Here is a 21,682-nt window from a genome sequence, read left to right as displayed (position 1 = left end):
ATATCTCTTACTGAAAACCCCACAGTTCCCCATGGTGTACATTCTTCCTCACTGCAACTTGTTCAACTGTGGTCCTGGTGGTCTTTGAATGGAGGACATTGACTTAAAAGGGAGTATCGTAAAAAATAGAAAAGAGTTTAATGATTAATGAATCATTTACTATCGGGCTCAGCTGTATATATCAGAAAACCCAAAACAACAGCGGCTTAAAAAAGACAGAAGTTATCTGTCTTATGGGAAAGAACTTTGAAGGTAAAGAAGACAGAGCTGAGGTAGTAGCTTCAGATCAGAGATTTGGACTCTTTTTTTCTTTTCCACAATTCTAAGCACATGCCTGTGGATTTGGGGTTGGTTCATGGTCCACCGTGACTCCTGAAGATTCAGGCAAGTGTCCATAGTCCAGGCAACTGGAAAGAAGTAAAAGGAGAGGGATGAGGGGAGTGGTTCCCATCTTCATCAGCTCCCTTCAAGAAGCCTTCCAAGAAAGTCTACACATCACTTCTGCTTACAGCTCACCAGACCTCATGGGTAGAACTGAGTCACATGGCCAGCATTATCTTCAAGGAAACTTGGGAAATGCTATGTTTTAGCTGGGCACATTGCCAGTCTGAATACTACTCCCAGGATTCTACTAAGGAAAAAGATGAGAATGGATGTTAAGCAGAGTTTATGACAAAATTATTGGCATAGGAATTTGGATTGAAAAACAGCTCTCTCTTTTACTTTGGTGTCAATTGGGTTAGTTTATGGTGAAAAAGAAATTTTACTTACAAGCCATGTATTTACAGCAGAAATGGCCCCGTTCTGGAGGAAATTATGGTATGACGACATTACATGGTAGGAAATTATCAGACAGCTAATAAAGGAAAAGAAAAGAAAAGTGAGGAAAGGATCACTCTACATAGATTTTAGATGTTTAAAAACAAGAAATGCTTGGGCGCCTGGGTGGTGCAGTCGCTTAAGCATCCAACTTTCAGTTTCAGCTCAGGTCGTGATCTCAGGGTGGGGAGATCAAGCTCCATGTCGGAGTCTGCTTGAGATTCTCTCTCCCTCTTCTCCCCACCCCCGGCTCATGCTCTCCCTCTCTCTCTCTCTCTTAAGTAAATTAATAAACCTTAAAAACAACAACAACAACAAGAAATGCTCTAGAAATGTCATATTCCTGGAATCAGCCGTGTAAGCTATTTGAAACAAGGCCTTAAAATAACAGAGCTCCCTCTAGGTGCCTCATCATTCCAAAAGTTTTGAATTCTTACAGACTTATCGACCACAGTAAGCAGAGGTTCTCAAGTTATGAAGTCGATATTTCAATAAATGTCAAATTAAATCAAATCAATATAACAATTTGAGTTTTTAATCTTGCTCCACAAATATGCATTGGAAAAATTTTCATTGCAATCCCTCGTACTTTCCTCGTTGGTCTCAACACTAACAATAATAATCATCATCGTCCATACGGTATTTTGAGTAGCCATGAAAGGTCAGATACTGTTCCAAGTGTTTTATATGCATCGTTTAAACCCCATAAGAACCCTATGATTCAGTTACTGTTATTATCATCATCTCTATATTTAGAGATGAGAAACTAGAGCCATAAAGTATTTAATTTATCCTAGTTGGTAAGGGGAAGAACCGTGCTAAAATCCAGTAGTCTCAACCTCACATGCTAAAGCCTTAACCACCTCACTCTACCTCCTCCCCCCATGGGGCAAAAGACAGCACAGACTCGGGTGCAATTTAACAGGGTGTGAAAGGGGGAGTGGCTGGAAAGCACAGGGTCAAGTATCATTTTATTTCAAAAGTGACATCTTCCCTGGACAAAACTGATGTAATTGATTATAGAAATCATGTGACATCAATTTTCTTGGGAAATCATCTTGCCTGGATTGGGATTTTTAACTTAAAAAAATAAAAGAAATACCCAATCTTTGTACAACATATTAGAACTCCAGGTAAGCAATTATTTCTTCAACCAAAACTAAACATTGTTAACACTTTTCATATATTCCTTCAGAAATATCTGTATATACACATTCATATATAATATGTACATAAATATTTATACTTAATTTAAAATATAAATATTCACACTGTACATAACTGTTTTGTTAATGTTTTATCTAACAGGTATCATACGTTTTAAATGTTAATAATATATCTTTATAAAACTTTCCTTTCTTTTCTTGTTTTACTCTTAAAAATAATGGAGTTTTAAAAAATGTAGACTTGCTTTTATATGGTTCTCTTTCCTCAATGTGGCTGTGTGTGCTACACTTCAAAACTCTATGAATGCAGAAATAAAGTTAGACTTTAAGGTTTTCCCAGGAAAATGCCATTGAAAGTAAGCATTTTGGGCAGACTGAAATATTGTTGTAAGGACAATAAAAATGAAGCGTATTTCATAAATTCGTATAGGCATATCTTCAAATGTCCAAATTGGGCAAATGTATAAACCCAATAATTTGTAACAGTTCTTATATTTTTCGCTATCTGATGGTTAAAATAACTTCTAAAAGTACAAGCTACATGGTTTTTCCAAAAGACATAATTTTAGGCAAAATATATCCTCAAAGTTGCTGTTTTCTTCTATTTCAATAAATGTAAGAATTTTAATAAATACCCTTTTTGAGATAGGAACATTTGACCAAATTTGTACTTCCTTAAAAATTTCTTTAAAAATGTTTCTATGGTGGTAGTAGCACTTGCTCACCATTACATCAGGATTGGCTCAGGCCAGTTGTACTGTCGGAGAGCCAAGTATTTCCTTATAGACACACAAGGCAATGCTTGAGAATCCTGACATCACCTAGCAATTCGATATTAAAAAGTATGTTGTTGGAATGTCTCAAGATAACAATCTTGAAAAGTGACCAAAACTAATGATTTTCAGAATTCCTATGGAAGGAAATGGAGCAAAATTACATCTGCATATGGCACAATCACTTGGGAGTACATAAATACGGGTTCAAGACAAAAATATTGATTCCAGGGGCGCCTGGCTGGCTCAGTCGGAGAGCAGTCTTGATCTCAGGGTTGTGAGTTCGAACCCCACATGGAGTGTAGAGATTACTTAAATAAATAAAACTAAAAATAGGTATATATTGATTCTAGGAAGAATACTGAGGGACACAGTTCATGCTTATAAAATTTATAACTGTATTTTGAATTCGTCTTTTTCTATGAGTTCTACACGTGTCTGTACTTTTCCATATGAACTTGCAATTTTTTGTTCTTTAATTCTGGCCATGTAATTTCAGCACACATATGCAGAGAGCTCTGGGAAGCATGGCATCCAAAGGCCAGGTTTTTTTGTGGCTTAACCTATCCCTACCTAGGACAGGTCATACAGGAGTGGTTTATTCAACTAATTAGTAATTCTTCACCTATGAAATTTAAAAGTGGCTGCTCTCATTGAACTTGAAACAAAAGCTTGTGGTGTTCGGGGGAAAATAGAACAAAATCTGTACATACTTTGCTAAAAATGTAGAAACATTTAAAGAGACTAAGTTCATAACAAGAATACATCAACTATGGATCAGTGATAATAGGTTCATATAACTCTTAGAGGTATGCATATGTTGTCAATTTTTAAGTAACAATAAGGCAAACAGGAGCGTTCAGCAGCTATAAAAAAGTGGTCTTCACACAATATTGAATGTGTGATAACTGGAGGGATAAATTATGAATTATAAGAAAATTTTTAAAAATGCAGTAAATAAAGATTAAGTATATACAAAACATTTTTGGAAATAACGAAAAATATCAAGGATATAATTATTTAATAACTATAATTGGTAGTCCCTAAAAATCTTTCATGGTACTCTGACTACTTCAACCATCTGATTTTGATATGTTAGTATCTGAAATAATAACGTGCCAAATATCAATCTGAAATCCTAAATTCATAAAGAATTAATGGAATACTAAAATTTGTCATGCTTCCTAATGCAGACATCCTGTCTTCTGACCTTACTACATTCAGACCCAAGGTAGTGAAATTCTACAAATAATTTGGTATAGATATGATTCCACTTATGTGACAAATTGGTCTCTGCAAATGATATGCAAGGTGGATTTTTTCTTTTTCATGTATTCAGATGTATTTTTATTACACTAGAGTAGTTTGGTATTTAAAGGAATTGTATTTGAATCAGTTTGTAACATGAGCTCCTCAGAGATAAATGTCTTCATATGCTTCCTGTTGAAATTCATTTCTCCATCCTTCACATTTTCAGCAAAGTTTCCATATACATGAACGTGCGGTCTCACCAGTTTACAATCTTTCTGAATGTACCTTGGCTTTTTTCACTTATGTATCCCCGAGTGGAGTAGATTTTTTTTTTAAGATTTTACTTATTTATTTGAGAGACAGAGGGAGTGAAAGAGAGCATGCGGTTGGGCAGAGGGAGAGGGAGAGGGAGAAGTAGGCTCCCCGTTGGGCAGGGAGCTGGAGGATACGGGGCTCCATCCCAGGACCCTGAGATCAAGACCTGAGCTGAAGGTAGATGCTTAACCCACCAAGCCGCCCAGGCACCTCTAGAATAGTTCTTAGTCAGAGGTGCACATCAGAATTTTCTTGAAAATTCTCCTAAAAAAATACACAGGCCTGGACCCTACATCAAACCCACTGAATCAAGAGAGGAGGATGGAGTGTACCTTCAGAAAAAGTTCTCAGGTGATTCTGATCTGCTGACCTTTGGTTCAGAGCTAGAGAGCTCTGGTCAGCTATGCTAGGAGGGGTGTTTGAGAAGTGACAAGTGGAATGAATTCTTGTGCCAGGTCCTAAAACCCTCCATATTTTTGAGGCTCCCTTCAAGGCCTCTGTCCTTTCAGCATCCCTCTTTCTTCTTGTCTATGCCTTAATCTATCCCACATTCCTGTCCAAGCCTATCTCTGCTTTCCAGAGTTGTTATTATTCAAAAGGAGAGTCCTCTCTATTTTCTCCTGTCCTCTGTTTCCTTTAGAGAGAAACTGTGAACTAAAGTACAGGCGCTACCTTGAACTTCCTTTTCTCATCTCCCTTTACCGTCCCAAGTCCTCTAGATCACATATTTTATTTCTTTTCTAGCACTTCACTACCTAAAATTATTTTATGTATAGTGCTTATTAGGTTTCCCCTAAATAGAATGTAAGGTCCTTAAAACAAGGACATTATGACTTATTCAAAGTTTTATCCCTAGTACCTAGAAAAGCATCCAGTACTCAAAATGTATCTGATGAGTGAATGAACAACCTGGAGGGTTCATTTTTCGTGTGTTTAAGTGCAGTTAATTGTATGTGACATTGACCTAGCTTCTATTGTGTCAAATTATTTGCTGCCTTCAGTCCCACCTGCCAGTTATTGCACTCTGCAAAAACCATCATGTTAAGGTTTTAAAGGGCAAGTAATTTTATTTTACTAGTCTGTCAAGGTACCCAGCAATCGGATTCATGTAAGGTCTGTTTTCGAAGAAAGTAGAAATTACATATTCTTTAGCACGGATAAATTTTAAGGTGAAAAGTAGAAAATTACAGATACCTAAATGGAGCTAATGCATTTGTTAATAATATAGGAAGTGTTACTTATACATTAGAGAATTTCTTAATTTTAGGGTTTTAAGATGTTAAGTTTAGGGTTTCACATGTTGACTCATTAAAACGACAATGGCGTAATACTTACTCAGACCTGGCCCTCTCTATAAAAACTCCAGATCAATTATACAAACAAACACATAATTATTCTTTGGTTCTATAGCACACCTTTTAGCAGAGTCAAAGTGAGTTTGTTTCCATTATACATATAAAATATTATCAGGATCCAGATACGAGGCTTCAAAGTGAACGGCTGCTAGGAGCATTTGCCCACAGGGCTGCCCTGAGTCTATTAGTAGGTGTGGGAACCATCAATTTTTCAAGATAAAGAAGAGGAGCTTCTCTACTTCAGTTTCCTGAAATTGTTCCTCCTTGTCTCAGCTTAGCGGGCAGAATGTAAGGTATCCTACATGACATGGAGTTGGTTTCCTTCTCATACCTGGATTCCAGAATGCTGTGAGTCACAAGGGGTGCTGAATTGTGATGTAATTATGATGACGCCCCATGGTACCCTATGATGAACCATAAAATGTTCAAAATGGTCAGTGTTAATGGGAAGGAGGTACAAAGTTCATGGGCTTGAAAATCCTGAAGGGGATTATTTCACTTGCTCTGTGAGTAGCTCCGTTTATAAGAGTCACTTGGTTCGATGTGATTAATACAACGTAACTATCATAATACCAAGGTTAATAATACGACTTACCAGTTATTGAGCGCTCCATGTAGGCTAGGTTTTGTGTTACTTGTTTATGTATCTTATTTCATTTGATCTGCTTCACAGCAGGTAGGCATCTATTTCTATTTTCAGACGAGGAACCTGAGTCTTTCAAATATGAAGTGATTAAGTATGTGGTGGAATCTGTATATGAAAACCCAGCTGGTTTGAATCGAAAGTTCATACTAAGCTAGCTATCCGCCCCTGTAATGCTGTGTTACCTCCCACACCAACATAAATTGTTCCCCTCTCCATTTCCAATTGGACAAAACACTGAGCCATTTCCGGTGTCAAGAGGTCGCTTTCACTCCACACAAAGTGAACCACTTCTGATGACAGATGCGCATGACTTGCCCTCACCTCAATGAAGAAGAAAGAATAAGGGAAAGGCAAGGACTAGAACAAAAGCAGAGCCTGAGAGGAGAACCGTGCAACAGCCTGAGCTCTAAACAAAATCTCCACCATCTTTTGAAATCCGCGTGCGGGCAAGGCTCTGAATCTGTTTGACCGCAACCTTCTCACCCAGCACAAAAGATGATCCAGGTCCCCGCTTCAGGGTGGGATGGGCACTGCCATCTTCCTAGTCCTGTTTTCTATTCTTGGGCATACTTGGTCAGTGGGTATTCTTTCCATTTCCATTTTCTGCTGGAAAGGGCATTAAGGAAGGCAGAATTATACCGCACCCTTATTTTCCATGGCACACTGAATCCTTCTTATCATCTGATGTAACGGAATTACGTTTCTATGTATCTGACCCATGCCACGCAGAGCTCCTGGAGAGCAGGGAGCCGTCATCATTTAATTTCTCTCTTTACTGCCCCCCCACATAAAAAAATAAAACAAGTGGATCACACAAATATACTCCTGACAAATGTTGAACAGGAGAGAAGGTGTGAGTCGTGACTGTTTATCTCATCCTACTAAATAGATGGTATTATTTAGCCCACTCACCTCGATATACGATTAGAAAGTATGTAGTTTTTAAGAAGTTTCCCAGAATTAGGATAGATGCACTGTGGTCCACATTCCTAAAAAGGCTGTTTTACTGGAAGAATCCAGGAAGAGATACGTATCTTCAGGACAAGGAACCAGTTAGAGAAAGAGAACAATGCTTTTTTTTTTCTCTTCGAGTCAAGAAAAATCCAGCTCTGGAGTTCTGTCTACATCAAAGTGAGTCGGACTGAGCAGCTCCCTCCCTCTTCATTTTATCTGCTTTGTCTGGATGAATTGCTCTGCCAGATTCTAACTGGGCCCTCAAAGCCAACCCTTTTATCTTGGGATTTGAGTTGCATGGGCTTGGGCGCCACCTTCATTTAAATGCCAATACCCTCCCACTAGAGGTTATTCCTTAGGTTCAAGTAATGCTCTCCCCAGAAGCTCTCTTTTTAGAGATCAGTTTAGCCTAAATTCCTTTATCAGAGCGGAGGGAGGTTTTAGAGTCAGGTGAACTTGAATTTAAATCCCTCTGGCTTCTGCCATGACCAGCTGTGTCAACTCCCCCTTGTAATATAGGGAAAATGATACGTAACCAGCAAGGTTACTGAGTGAGATGGTGCAGGTAATATTTTAGTGTACAGTTTGGCAATAATACATGGTGAGTAAATCCCAATTTTGATGAGGACGCTGGGATGCAAATAAATGGGAGGGGAGCTGATTTGAAATTCTGGCCCTTTCCAGTAGTGGGTAGAAAAGCGCTCTTGGTGGGGTTAGAGCCCCATCATAAATAAAGCAGCTCTCATTAGGAGGCGCTCTCTCTTGTCACTTAATGAACGTCATTATCCTTGTTAAAGAGTCGGGCTCTCATTCATTGTTAAGTCACTCTTGGTCCTAAAGTGCCTTTACATCTTAATATGGAACTTTTCTGATTAGCCCCTGAAATTTGTAGTATTCAGATCAACCAAAGTATATACGGAGGTTTCTCAGATGGTTTGAAAAAGTGGGACTTTTGACTGTCAGGTACTAGCTCTCGAACTGCACCCCCACTTTCGAACATGGAGAGAGTGTGTTTTCAGCTTGCAGCTAGGGTTTAATTTCCATTTCCTTCCAGTGGCTCTCCACGCTCCGAGGAGGTGGGGCGCCTGCCATCGCGTGTGGTTTTGGGGTAGTAAGCTCTCCTGGGCCGGCCGCCCGCCTCCACCCACAGAGGCGACCGTGACGTCACGGGCATTGCCTGGGTCCCCGCCCGGCCTATAAAGCGGCAGGTGCGCGCCGAGCCTCCGGAATGTTCGCACACCTTGTGCCTGCGCCCGAGTCGGAACGGAGAGATCCCGAGGCGAGCTCTAGGCGCTCCTCCAGCGCCCGAGCCCGGCCGGGCCGCGAGCACCGCCGCACACTCCCTCCTGCCCCCTCTCTCTCCCCCCACCTACTTTTCCAGCTGCAACTCCCGGCCGAGTTGCCCCAGAGACCGCGACGCCGCCGCGCCGAGGGACCAATGAGAGCCCCGCTGCTGCCGCCGGCGCCCGTGGTGCTGTCGCTCCTGATCCTAGGCTCAGGTGAGGACGTCCCGGCGTCCCGGCCCTGAGCTGCCTGCCGGCGCTTCTCCCACGGCAGGGAGCAGCTTTCCCGAGGGAGGCGTCCACGCAGCTCCCTCCCTAAGCTTGCTACCGGGGAGGAGGAGAAAAGCGGGCAGGTGTCTCTGACGTTCCAGGCCAGCAAGAGGCTGCCGGAGAGTCTCCGAAGTTTGACTTTAGTCCAGTTGCGGGAGACCTCAGGGATCCTGGGATCCAAATCCTTACTTTGACAGATAAAGAAACCGAGTCCAGAGAGGTGAAGTGACTTCCGCAGATCTTAGAGTAGTTAAGTCCCGGACCCAGAGGGCTGCCTCCTGCCTAAATTCTCCGTCTCCTCTGTCTGGTGATTTTATCTTGGTCTTCCTAGAGGGCCTCACAACGTTCCAGGGAGAAGCGAAAGCACCACCTTGATGCTGTTTTAGTGAGACCTACAAGATAAAGCAGGGGCTTGAAACTGTAGGCCCCAAGTCTCACCCAGTCAGTCCCCAGTTTCTCCCCTATGTAGGAACAAGGATGATGAAATAATGACAAGAGTCACTGTGCTCGAATACCATTTATATTGTTTTACATTCATATATGTAATCTTTTTAAAAATGTGAACGTGTGTTAGGAAAGTCTGATATTTATATCCAGAACCTGTCCATCCAAATGGGACGTTCTAGCAGACATGAATGCCTCTGGCACGTGAAGCGATGGGAACACACAGACAACATAAAGGACCTGTTAAGTCATTAGATTAACGTGCCTATCTGGCAGTGTTATTTGATGTGAAAAGTAGCGTAGACTGTCCGTGGAAAAGCAAACCTTGATGAAAGCAGCTCTGTAAACTGGAACAGCTGAGTTTGCTTGTTGGCAAAATGCGAAGATGCTTTCATAAGTGACTCAATCCCAAACAATAGCACATGTGCAATAACTGCTTTGATATCAGAAGATAAACATTTCTCCTGAACACAGCTGACTGGTGAGAAAGGCACTCTGCTTTACCTTCTCTTTTCTTCCGTTGTTCTTTCTCCCACAGCCCATTATGCTGCCGGATTGGACGTCAATGACACCTACTCTGGGAAAGGGGAACCATTTTCCGGGGACCACAGCGCTGATGGATTGGAGGTTACCCCAAGAAGTGGGATGTCCTCAGGAAGTGAGATTTCCCCTGTGAGTGAACTGCCTTCTAGTAGGGAACTGTCCTCTGGGATCGACTATGACTATGCGGAAGAGTATGATAACGAACCACAAATATCTGGCTATATCGTGGATGGTTCAGTCCGAGGTGAGTGGAGGATAAGGGCAAAACATAGCCTGTAAGATGTGTGTTTGCATGAGCAAAGCTGCTTCCAAAGAGAAGCCATTCCCTGGATCTTCGAGTGGCTTTCTTGTGTTTAGGTCTGTTGCATACCCCGTGGGTAAGCTACCAGCTGAGATGGAAGGAGCTTTGTGTGGGCACATCTGATATGTCCAGAGCTCTAACAAATGTTTTATGTCTATTAAGTCTGCTTCACAAGTGGGGATTGTTATCATTTTACAGATGTGATAACTGGAGCGCAAGGTTGTTTTGCCCCAGGTTCCACAGCCAGCAAGCCGTTGAGCCAGAATGAGAACTCCAGGGTTTGGTTCCACATCCTATGCTCTTTCCCACGGGAGCCCATGACCCCCATGCTGAGAGACAGGCGGAGACCTCAGCCAGTCCTCAGCCCCTGTGTCCATACCCCACCGCCATGCTTCCCTAAACACCTGCATTTTAATACAAATAAGGGAACAGAAAGTAATGGGAAAGGAGCAGTTGGACTTTAGCCTTTAAGGACCAGGTGTTGAGAAACTGGTGATCCTAAAACAACAACAACAGCAGCAGCAACAACAATAATAATATAAGTTTCTGGAAATATTAAAGAAGGACAAATATGCATGGATTTCAAATTGCTAAAATCATGATTTAACCCCAAATCCCATGTGTTAGTTAAATAATAATGACCCATAGTTTTGTTCTCTCTGTTATCTGATCTTTAAAAAAAAAAAAAAGCTTAAATTAGCTTAAAATGAAGAGTACCAAAGTAAGAAGTAAGTATTGTTCATTACCCTCATACTACTTTGGAGTTTCAGGGCAGATGAGTAAATCGGCTCTAAATATCCTAGGAACATTCACTATGGAGGCAGGACTTAACGCCCCTTCTCTCCCCACCTTGGTTTCCCTGACTCCGCCCCCTCTGTCTGGCTCCCAGAGCTGATGAAGGCACAGCGGGTGATACCGCAGGGACAGTGACCGGGTTGAGTGGCAGATGGGAAAAGCTTCAGGGAGCACTCCCCTTTACTCCTGGCTTGGTAACTTGTGCTTTTATGTAAGGTGGGGAGGAGGTGCATTTATACTTCTTATTTTTGGAGATGAGATTAGAAACTGTTCTCTCAAAGAGGTTTCAAGTTCTTAACGTTTCAAAAGGCCAAATAAGTTGTTAGCTGTGAAACTGACTAGTGCATTGTGAAATAGTGGAACTGGTGGTCGAACTCCTTGGAAAGGCTGTGGAGCCCAAGGTGTTGATGTGTGTTGCAGGCTTCAGCATAGTGACGATTAGTCTCTGTCTACAATTTGTAATATATCTGATAATGTGCCGTAATATTCATTTAAAATGTTTCCATTAGAGGACACATTCTAACTCGCGGTACTTATTTATCATCAAAGTTTCAATACAAAAATTGTATAACTAGTTAAACATTGCTCCTAATTTGACTATTAATGTTATAATAACCTGCTGAAATACTCATAATATTTATTTGTTGCTTCCTTAATCACAGGGTTCTATCTTTGATACCCTTGCCTATGTTTTCTAGTGTTTTCTGTTTAATGGATCATTATGCGGGACCATTATGACTAATGGTATTATGACATTGTGGTATTTTCCTCTTTGCACTGGGCTCTGCTCAATACTAGATAAGCCTGTTCAGGTATTAGTATAACAAAATGCGCAGCTCCGACATGAAAACTCCTTCCTATATTAGCATGTGGGTGTGCTCTACCCCGCAGAGCTGTAACACTAAAGACATTTCTGTAGATCTAGAGTTAAGATAAGTGAGTCTCTGAGGCATCAAGTACAAACATTTCTGGATTCCTATTTTCCAAACAGATTGGCCACAGAAATGAGCCCCATGGAATTAATTATAACCCATTATCATCTGCGAATTGCAGAAAATTGATTAGTTCTAATGTGTAATTCTCCATTTTTCCCCCAGTCTCAAGTAACACACAGTAAGGCCCAATTATGGTAAAAGTGAGCACAAGACCGAGATGAGTGAATAAAATCCACAAATATATTAAAGTCTCAATTTAATTGGTAGCATTGACCTATCCGAGAGAAAACATAGGATAGAGGGGGAATGACAGGCTTTGACACCCCAGCACTTCATTTTCTAGCCACGTGTCCTCGGACATGTTACTTGTTTTCATTCAACTCCAGTGTCGTCCTCCATATCACCCGGATAGCAACACATTCAACTGTGCCTGGGTTTAATCAAATTAGTGCTCATTACCAAGAACTTGGCATGTATAAGAAATTCAAGAAATGTGTAAGGTATTTCATGGATTGTTTTAGACAGGTAAATACTATTATCAATAATAGTAATACTGGTACAAATAAACTCAAAATACGTTTCTAAGGTAATAAAATAACAAGGAGGCTCAGATTGTAACGTGCCACACCATGCAGATATTCTCTTTAACCAATTATTATATATGAACTGTGTTAGATAATGAGAAAAATATGGCCATCGTCCCCATGAGCTCTCACTGCTGAGACTTCTTTCTCTCATGTCTCCAAAATGATATTCAAGATGAAGAGAGACTGTTGTCAATAAATCCAATAAATCTTATTTATTAATTTCTTTTAGTTGAACAGGTAATTAAGCCCATGAAAAACAAAACAGAAAGTGAAAAGACTTCAGATAAACCCAAAAGAAAGAAAAAAGGAGGCAAAAGTGGAAAAAACAGAAGAAACAGAAAGAAGAAAAATCCATGTGATGCAGAATTCCAAAATTTCTGTATTCACGGAGAATGCAAATATATAGAGCCCCTGGAAGCTGTAACATGCATGTGAGTTTTCCCAAATTACATAGAAATCCGTACTTGTAACGCTCTGTCTGAAACTCCTCGATGCAGAAAGCCATTTATTTTTCCCACATAGAAACCAAGGGTCTGTAACCTTTTTCTGAAAGGACCAGCTGGAAAATAATTTAGGCTTCTTTGGTGAAGATCATGTATGTACTTCCAGAACCAATTAAAATGTAACCATTTAAAAATTTAAAACCATCCTTGGCTTGCACACTGCAAAAAACCTGGCAAAAGCCCAGAATTGACCCATGGGCTATCGTTTGCTGACCCCTGCTATAAATATATTCATGACAATATTTATTTTACAACCTTTAAAAAAAAAAAAAAGGACCTAAAGGTACTCTTCACGTAATGCTCCTTCTCCCCCAAAGCCACCAGCACATTCAGTGATAGTGGATTGTATTAGCTGCAGAACAAGTCACTGAACTCATCAGTTGGTCATAAAAGGAACACAAAGAATGAAAAGGTGTGTCTTCCTGGAATATCGCACCCAAACTAATCTCAACTTGTTCTTATACTAATAGATCTTTGGCTTGAATACACTCGGTCTCATGGTTTTGAAATCCAAATAGATGGCATGACTTTTTTTTTTTTTTTTGAGTGTTACAATTAAACGCCTATGGATAACCTGGAAAGTAAACCTAAAATATATGGAATGTTTTCAGTTATGATTATAATTTTTGAATGTGGGTTGTTTACAGATGTCATCAGGATTACTTTGGTGAACGGTGTGGGGAAAAGTCCATGAAGACTCACAGCATGGTTGACAATGATTTATCAAAAATCGCTTTAGCAGCCATCACTGCCTTTGTGTCAGCCGTGAGCTTCACGGCTATTGCTGTTGTTATCACAATCCAGTAAGTACGGCGTCACTTACACATTCCTACTAAAATAATTCCAGGTTGGTTTTTTTCAGTATTTCTATCCCAATGTCCTATATCGTATTTTAGATGAATTATTCTATCAGTGGCAAGTGGTCTTTGGTCATATCTTCACACTTCGTTGACAAAGATCGCAGAATTTGGTCAAAATTTATATTGTTTTGGCCACCATGGAAACTTAATATGTAAAGCCGTTTTTCAAACACCTTAGAAATTTTTTGAACTTAGAAATCGGTGGCTTTGTTTCATGTCCTATCTCCACTCATGGCTACCTCCAAATCCCAGAGTGTTGGTTTCTACTCCGAATATCTTTAAGCTTAAGGAAGCCTCCCAGAAGCTAATTAAGGCCCGGTTCATAGTAGGTTGTCAGAGATTCTGCTTTGGCACTAAAAAAAATCAGAGAGCTTCAAACCAGGAGCCAACAAAGGATCTATCCTCTGCTTCTAGTAAAGTGCAGAATTCTAAGATGTCATAGCACGGTACTGATTGACATAGAGCTTATGCCTGTTTTGTAACTGCCAAAGGTACTATGGGAACCCAATTACTTAAAAAAAAAAACACACACACAAAATTTCCTCCCTATGGCATGGCGTGGGAAGGAGGCACAATTCTATTACTGTTCTACTCCTGCAATATCTGCCCTGTGCTCGCAATAACAGATCACCACACTTCACTTCATGGCCAATGCATGTTAGAAGTAGACTGTTTCTGGTAGTAGGCACTGGTGGGTATGTCAAAATGGCATTGTCTGTCGAACAGAAGTCAGTGAATTAAGGAAGCTGGGGGAGGGTGTGAATGGCTCTGTAATGACTCATGTGCTACTAGAGCTTGGGAAAAGCAATAGACTCATTATTCTAATTTTAGGTCTTGGTAAATTACTTTAACAACTGGATTGTGTACATGACCTACCACTCCTGCCATTCAGGAAGCAAGGGGTTATCTTCTGCCATTGTTTACTAGTAGTTTAAATGCAGATCAGATAACGATAAAAAGACACATTAAAAAAAACTGTTTTATGATGCACACAGAGTTTGATGTGCGGTTTAAATTTGTTTTGCACACCCTGGAAATTATTTTGACCTGTTAATACCTCAAGCCAGATATGCAAATAAGTTTAGGAAAAATACCCCCAGACAAAACATGATTGCTCGACATAGAAGGATAGAAGGAAAAAAATAGCCGGTTACGGAAGATGTTTTGAAACAATTATTCAAACTTGGGATCATTCAGGGTGAAATATTTAATAATCCTTCAGAAAAGTGTGGAAAAACTTTTTGTCATGTTGGCACTCTTAAAACTGAGCAGTGACTTTTCTCCTTTTCTACCATATTCTTGTGTTTGACACGTAAGAGCAAACAGTAGCCTCAGACACATTTTGCCGTTTTTTCATAACTGAACTTTCCCCCCCAAACATCATGACAAGGTTCTTCTGATTTTAGGAGTCATGTTTAGTAGATGGATTAAAGACCTATTAAAAATAGAATTTCTTGTATACCACCAAGACATTATTAAATGATTTGAGTTTTACTAGAAAGTAACAATAAATAAAACTAAAAGGAAGTATTTATTACCTATAGAAATAAAGAGAACCCAACTTGTTTTGTAAGCTTGTGTGAAAAAATTTCAATCATTTAAATTAGTTGGTACAAGTGTAAAGTCCTTCTGTGGGAAAACTATACCATCTTCTTCCTCCAATTGTAAATGGCACCTGTGCTAAGTGTTGAGGAAAAAAAGAAAGAATGAGGTCTTGCCATTTGCAACATGAATGGACCTGGAGGGTATTATGCTAAGGGAAATTAGTCAGACAAAGAAAGACACATACCGTATGATTTCACTTACATGTGGAATCTGAAAAACAAAACAAATGAATAAACAAACAAACAAAAAGCAGAAAGAGACCCAGAAATACACAGAACAAAATGATGGTTGTCAGAGAGGAGGGGGTAGGAGGATAGGCAAAAAGGGGGAAGGGGAGTGGGAGATACAGGCTTCTAGCTATGGGATGAGTAAGTCATGGGAATAAAAGGCACAGCATAGGGAATAATATAGTAATGGTATTGTGATAGTGTTGTATGGTGACAGATGGTAGATATACTTGTGAGGGTAGCACATAATGTATAGACTTATTGAATCACTACGTTATACACCTGAAACTAATGAAACGTTGTGTGTCAACTATAAAAAAAAACACATATGAATGTGTTCCATGACTTCTGAAAATTTGTGTCTCAAGGGGTGTCTATTTAAACCTCAGTACTCTGGGAATATGTTTATATAAAGTCACCATGAACATCCCCTTAAAAAGAATGGTGGTAATATTTTACAGCTGGGTTTAAGTTTAGTTTAGTGTAGAATACAGTGTAATGGCCTATAAGGATTCACAAAAAGGAATTCCCTATACTCATGAAAACCCAAGTCAATCTATAGATGCATAGAACTTTGATGACAATAGGATATCTTGTTGTCTGAAGGCTTCGAAAACGATACTTCAGGGAATATGAAGGAGAAGCTGAAGAACGAAAGAAACTTCGACAAGAAAATGGAAACGCACATGCCATCGCGTAACTGAAGATAATATTACAGGTTTGTGTTTGAAAGATAAATTTAGATGATATCCTATAATTTTGAAAAATATAGCATCTGTTATCTCGAATGAAGAAAATAAGTGTTCTTAATTATGAATAACTATGAACATTGGCTACATTAAAGTCTTATTCTTTGAGCGTGAGATGGAGTTTAATAGTGAGAAAGGACTATTATAAGGGATGTAAAGATGAGGCAGACACAGATCCTCTCCTCAAAGAAGTTAGTGTCTAGTAGATAAAAAAATAGTGTAAGGAACCAGAATGCTATGGCATTCTGGTCGTATATAGGGTGGCGTCGAAAGTGAGCCTCCAAGGACCGATGAGATTGGGACAAGCAATTATGAAGGAAGAGGAAGATTAATACTAAAAGATGAACTGGGTCACTTTAGAAACTTGTGACAAACAGCCTCATTCAAATGGGAAGAGGAGACAAAGAGATCAAGGACACATTTAAAGTTGGTTAGAAGAAGGAACTCCATGACCTTAGACATTCAGGAAAGTTGTCCCATCCTTAAGTCATTAATTCTCTACCTTCAGTGGGTTTAAGACTTACTTGAGATGCTGGTTAAATATGCACATTCCTAAGCCAAACCCTAAATCTACTAAATCCAGTATCTCGCTGTTTATAGAATACCGCACATGCCTGAAGAAACACCATATTTAGCATTGGTTAAGCGCAAGCATTACGTTCTGCGCCTATTGCAGAATTAGCTCAGTACCTCCTGAAATGAATAGTACTTGATGCAGTGCTGTGCTCAGTACTTATTGCATCAACATTTACTATGGTATTGGCTTAACGTGCTGAAGCTAAGACCACCAACACGAAGAAAGGTAGATTTTTGGTTATTTAATGCAACTGAGATTTCTCAAAGTAGATCTGAGATGATTTTTGGAAAAGGAATATGCTGTGTTGGCACATAGTGGCTGCCATTAGCTGGTAGCTACTATTATTATGCCCTTGGTACTAATTATCCTAAATTAACTGTATATCACGAATACACTGAGCCATTTAATCTTTCTTTTTAATTATGTCCACTGCATAGATTTGGTTGGGAAAACTACTTCCCATGAGTGTTGTTGTTTTTTATTAAGTGGAATTTGACAAAACAGGTTTCAGCATAGGCAGTGCTCCACCTAAGGAGGCATCTAACCAAAACGGGTGTGAAAGAGGGCCTCAGGTCAAAGTGGTAGTTTGTCCCGGAAAAGCTTTTAGCATTTTTCAGAAGACATTCCAAGTTGATAAAAATTCTGATCCTGATTTTTTAAAATATTTTCTTAAAGGTATATTGAAATTGAGCTTCATCTCTAATATTTTTATTTTCTCTTTGATCAGGGTATCGGATCGGATCACTGCCAGGTCACAGCCATGAGTGATGAGTTGGTTCCTCTTTTCAGTGGATCATAAGAAAACAGAACCTTTTTGTTCTGATGGTTTTAAACTTTCAATTGTTGCTTTTTATGCTAAGTCTTATTTCTGTACATAAAGATGCATGGAGATAAAAAGTATTTTTTCAAGTTGTAAATAATTTATTTAATATTTAATGGAAGTGTATTTATTTTACAGCTTATTAAACTTTTTTAAGCAAAGAGATTGAGAGTTTGAATATTAGTTTTGAGATTGCAAGACTCTAGGGTATTTTTCTCCTAAAGCTTAGATGATCATTTTGAAAGAAGTTCCTTCCCCTTTTTTCCTGTTTTTATGTTGATCTTCAAAACTTATTTCTTTCCCTAGAAAGCACTCTTAATGGAAAAGTATAAACTAGAGTAGTTTAGTCCTCCCACAAACACTAATATCCTAAATCAGACTTTCTTATTCCGTGTAGAACTTATTCCAAGTTCTGGTAATTTGAAAACTTCTAAAATCAACATGTGGCACTGCCCCTCTGTCACAGTAGACACAGATATTATAAAAGAAAGAAAATCCACTGCCCATCATCATCATCACCACAAACAAGAAAAAGACAAGAGTAAGTTTGAAGATTACAAGTATGGCATTTCAAAAGAACCAGGAAGTGTTTAGAAACGTCTTTCCTAATATCATGACGTGAATGCACAAAGCATCTAAAACCCACTACTCTTCCTCTCTTCACTACTATTTTTTTACATTTTTTTAAACAAACACCCGTGCATTTGTGGTGAGTGCTCTCTCAAGAACATTAATTCCCTGGAATGACCCACCATTTAGTTTATAGCTGGCCAACTAAGTTACCTGCATACGAAACGAAACAAGCCAACCTGTGTAATGTATGGGGAATATTTTTGAGGCAATTAGCCAATACTAAGTATAATTCCAGCAATCATCTCACAGAATTTCATAAGTGAAAGGTGCCTTAAGCATCGAGAGTTCCATTTCTCTCTAGCATACCATTCTCCAAATCCTTCTCCAGTGATCATCTAACCAACTGGTTCCCAGCCTCACCTGCACATTATCATATGGGTTTTCAATGTCTAAATGCCTGGGCCTCCCTCCTAGAGCTTCCAATTTCAATAAACTAGTGTGGGTCATTGGTATGTGGATTTTTAAAAGGTCTCCAGATGTTTCTTACATGCAGCCAGTGTTGAGAACCTCTGATCCACCTCTGCTTGAATACAGTTTCCTCCACTTCATTCATACTTAAGGAGGATGATTCGAGTATAGTGGTAGGGATACAAGACAGAAAAGCCCTGACTTGGAGACATTTGCCACCCAGTTGGCGGGAGGGAGTATGTCTTATCAATGCAGTGCAATAAATAACCGGGTGAGGTGTGTGCCAGGAATCCATGGGAGCCCAGGGAGCTGTCACTTAGCCTGGCCTGAATAAGTCCGGGAGGGCTTTCTAGGGGGCTTCTGGCTGAGATTATCCTTGAAGGATGAGTGGGAATTATGTGGAGATCATTACAGGCACAAGCAAAATTACCAAGTCATCAAACATTATGACCTGAAGGGGAAAATACGTAAAATAGATCAGTATTACTGAAACAGAAAGTACGAAGTCGACAGAGGCTGTAAAGACAGCTGGAATGGTGAGGACAGTGTCACATAGGGCCTTTAACGTATACTGCAGGCCATAAGGAATCATTCAAGCCAGTTGGTCAAGGGTAGAAACTTGAGTGGATTTGCATTCCAATTAAGTTATAAGGCAACCATGTGAGGGAGGGACTTGTGCCAAAGCCAAAGGTCAAAAGATTGGCTTGGAAGCAGTGAATGAACACCAGAAGCTGAGAAGGTAAAGGAGGGAAAGAGAAACTCAACATGTATTTGAAAATTTGTAATAGATTAAAAATATGAAAGAAGGGTTATTATAAAAACAAGGCTGTGGGTAATGAGATAGCAAGGGAACTGAAGAAATCTGATGACCCTCAAGTTGCTGATTTTGGTGGCTAGGTGGATGGTGATGTAATTCTAAGTAGGTAATCTCTTGAAGTTTATTGAATATTCTAGATAGGAAGCATGGCTTTTTATCTATCCTTGGCTGAAGAATGGTTCTCCTCTATTTTGTAAAGACATCCTTTCTAGTTTGTAGTGGATTTATGGGAAAATAAGGACCAGCCCAGCCAATTAATCAACTGAATCAACTCTAGGCCTCACTTCACATAAGAGATTGAGCCTATGAGTGGAAAAAGTCTGCATGTGTGATAATGAGTTCAGCTTTGGATCTGTTGAGTTGGAGATGCCAGGAGATATCTATTCAGCAGTTAGATACACAAATCTGAAGTTCAGTGAGTGGAAGAATTATATATTGGGAGTTGTCAAAATATGTATGGTAGTTGAAGCTGTGGAAATGACCAAGATTACCAAAGAAGGCTATAATGAAGCCAAAGAAAATATATTTGTATCAACAAATCTCCACAGTCATCACTACACAAGTATATAGAAAAGCCAAGCAACTATAACACTGTGAAGGTTCTAGGCATTTGCCTACTATCCCCCGTACTTTTCTAACTCTTAAAAAGTTTATTAAAACATTACAGTGGAGTAGAAGGAAAGAAAAAAAAACCTTACTTTTTCATAATAAAAATAATCTTAAAGTTATTGAGGACACAGATACCCCACAGATTATTCTAAGTGATTTACACTTCATCACTCCTCAAATCCTCATAATCTTCTTAAAAAGTAAATACATTTTATAGGTAAGTAAAGTAAGGCTCTGGGCACCAGGCTGGTCCCATTGATGGAGCATGCAACTCTTGATCTTGGGGTTATGAGTTTGAACCCCACATTGGGTGTAGACATTACTTAAGACCTTTAAAAAAAATAAAAAAGAAAAAATAAATAAATAAAATAAAATATGAAAATAATAAAGGCTCAGAGAGACTAGGTAACTTGTCTGTAGTCATACAGTTAGTAAATGATAGAGTCAGGCTTTCTGGCTCAAAAGCTGGCCCATTTAAAGTACTTTCTCTACAACTCCTATAGTTAGGTGTTTATTTTAGGTTTAAAGAATGCCATCTGCATACCAATTTAGCATGGTTTAAAACTCCCACTCATAAGAAATCTGGTTTATTTCTTCAAGACTCAGATGAGGCTTTTATCTACCTCTGCTGCCTTCACAAAACTTCCCAGTCTATACCCTCCCTCACAGTACATAGAATACACCTTAGAATTAGCCCACAGAGGGGTAAGAAAGCTGGACTATTTATCCATAAATTTTATCCATAAATTTAAAATTGGTTCAGACTTGCTTCTGGGGTCGGGAAGGTTAAGTCTCTGGAGCTTCTGGCCAGCTTCATGTGTAGGCAAAACGATCTTCAGTGATTGGAGGAAGTCCTCAGGCAATGAGATACAGGTGGGTGGTAGGTAGGGCTGATATGCTTAGAAACAGAAATGACTTGGGGTTTATGGGTGTGGCACAATGAGCATCTGCTAAAGTGGTTGGTTTATTGCTGAACAATTTAACTCTTATTTCTTGGCTATGTTGTCATTCATTCAATAAACAATTATAAATAATTATTAAACTCAGCTATGTACCAGGCAAGCATAGATTACTAAAAAGCAACATCTCATAAGTCCTAAGAAAAGTATTTGCAAAATTAACAACAGAAGGGAAATGGCAAAGTAACAGATTTAGATAGTTCCAAACTAGATAATAATCCTATCAATAATTAATAATTTGCTTTTTTAGACAGATCTGACCTTTATGAGGTATGAGTAAAGTAATGATACTGGTTTTCTTCCATGGCTTAGAAATCAACATCACTATTCAGTAATACCTCATGCAAATATACTCACATTAATTTCCAATCCTTCAAATTATACATATATGCTATGTTTGTTTAATCATGAATAAGTATTTATTGAACATCTACTGTAAGCATAATGATGCTTTATTTATTTTATTTTTTTTAAGATT

General features: G+C 39.2%; 1 protein-coding gene across 1 annotated transcript; it reads left to right on the top strand.

Annotated features, from left to right (window-relative positions):
- The first annotated feature begins 8,525 nt into the window (after nt 1–8,525).
- AREG (amphiregulin) lies at nt 8,526–17,894 on the top strand. The gene is made up of 6 exons (XM_045793052.2): nt 8,526–8,778; nt 9,815–10,063; nt 12,667–12,868; nt 13,588–13,743; nt 16,239–16,350; nt 17,686–17,894. The coding sequence occupies exons 1-5, from the start codon at nt 8,718–8,720 to the stop codon at nt 16,330–16,332; spliced, it is 762 nt and encodes a 253-aa protein (XP_045649008.1). The 5' UTR covers nt 8,526–8,717; the 3' UTR covers nt 16,333–16,350; nt 17,686–17,894.
- Nucleotides 17,895–21,682: the final 3,788 nt, after the last annotated feature.

Source organism: Ursus americanus, chromosome 8, assembly GCF_024610735.1.
Source record: "Ursus americanus isolate L20-20 chromosome 8, mUrsAme1.1.p, whole genome shotgun sequence".
In the NCBI taxonomy this organism is placed as follows: Eukaryota; Metazoa; Chordata; class Mammalia; order Carnivora; family Ursidae; genus Ursus; species Ursus americanus.
The sequence above is the reverse complement of the archived record's forward strand: the minus strand, read 5'-3'. Positions and strand labels throughout refer to the sequence as shown.

Coding starts and splice junctions, on each gene's coding strand:
- AREG (XM_045793052.2), top strand. CDS start 8,718: ATGAGAGCCCCGCTGCTGCCGCCGGCGCCCGTGGTGCTGTCGCTCCTG. Junction 10,064..12,666: donor CGTGGATGGTTCAGTCCGAG/GTGAGTGGAGGA, acceptor AATTTCTTTTAG/TTGAACAGGTAATTAAGCCC. Junction 13,744..16,238: donor GCTGTTGTTATCACAATCCA/GTAAGTACGGCG, acceptor TGTTGTCTGAAG/GCTTCGAAAACGATACTTCA.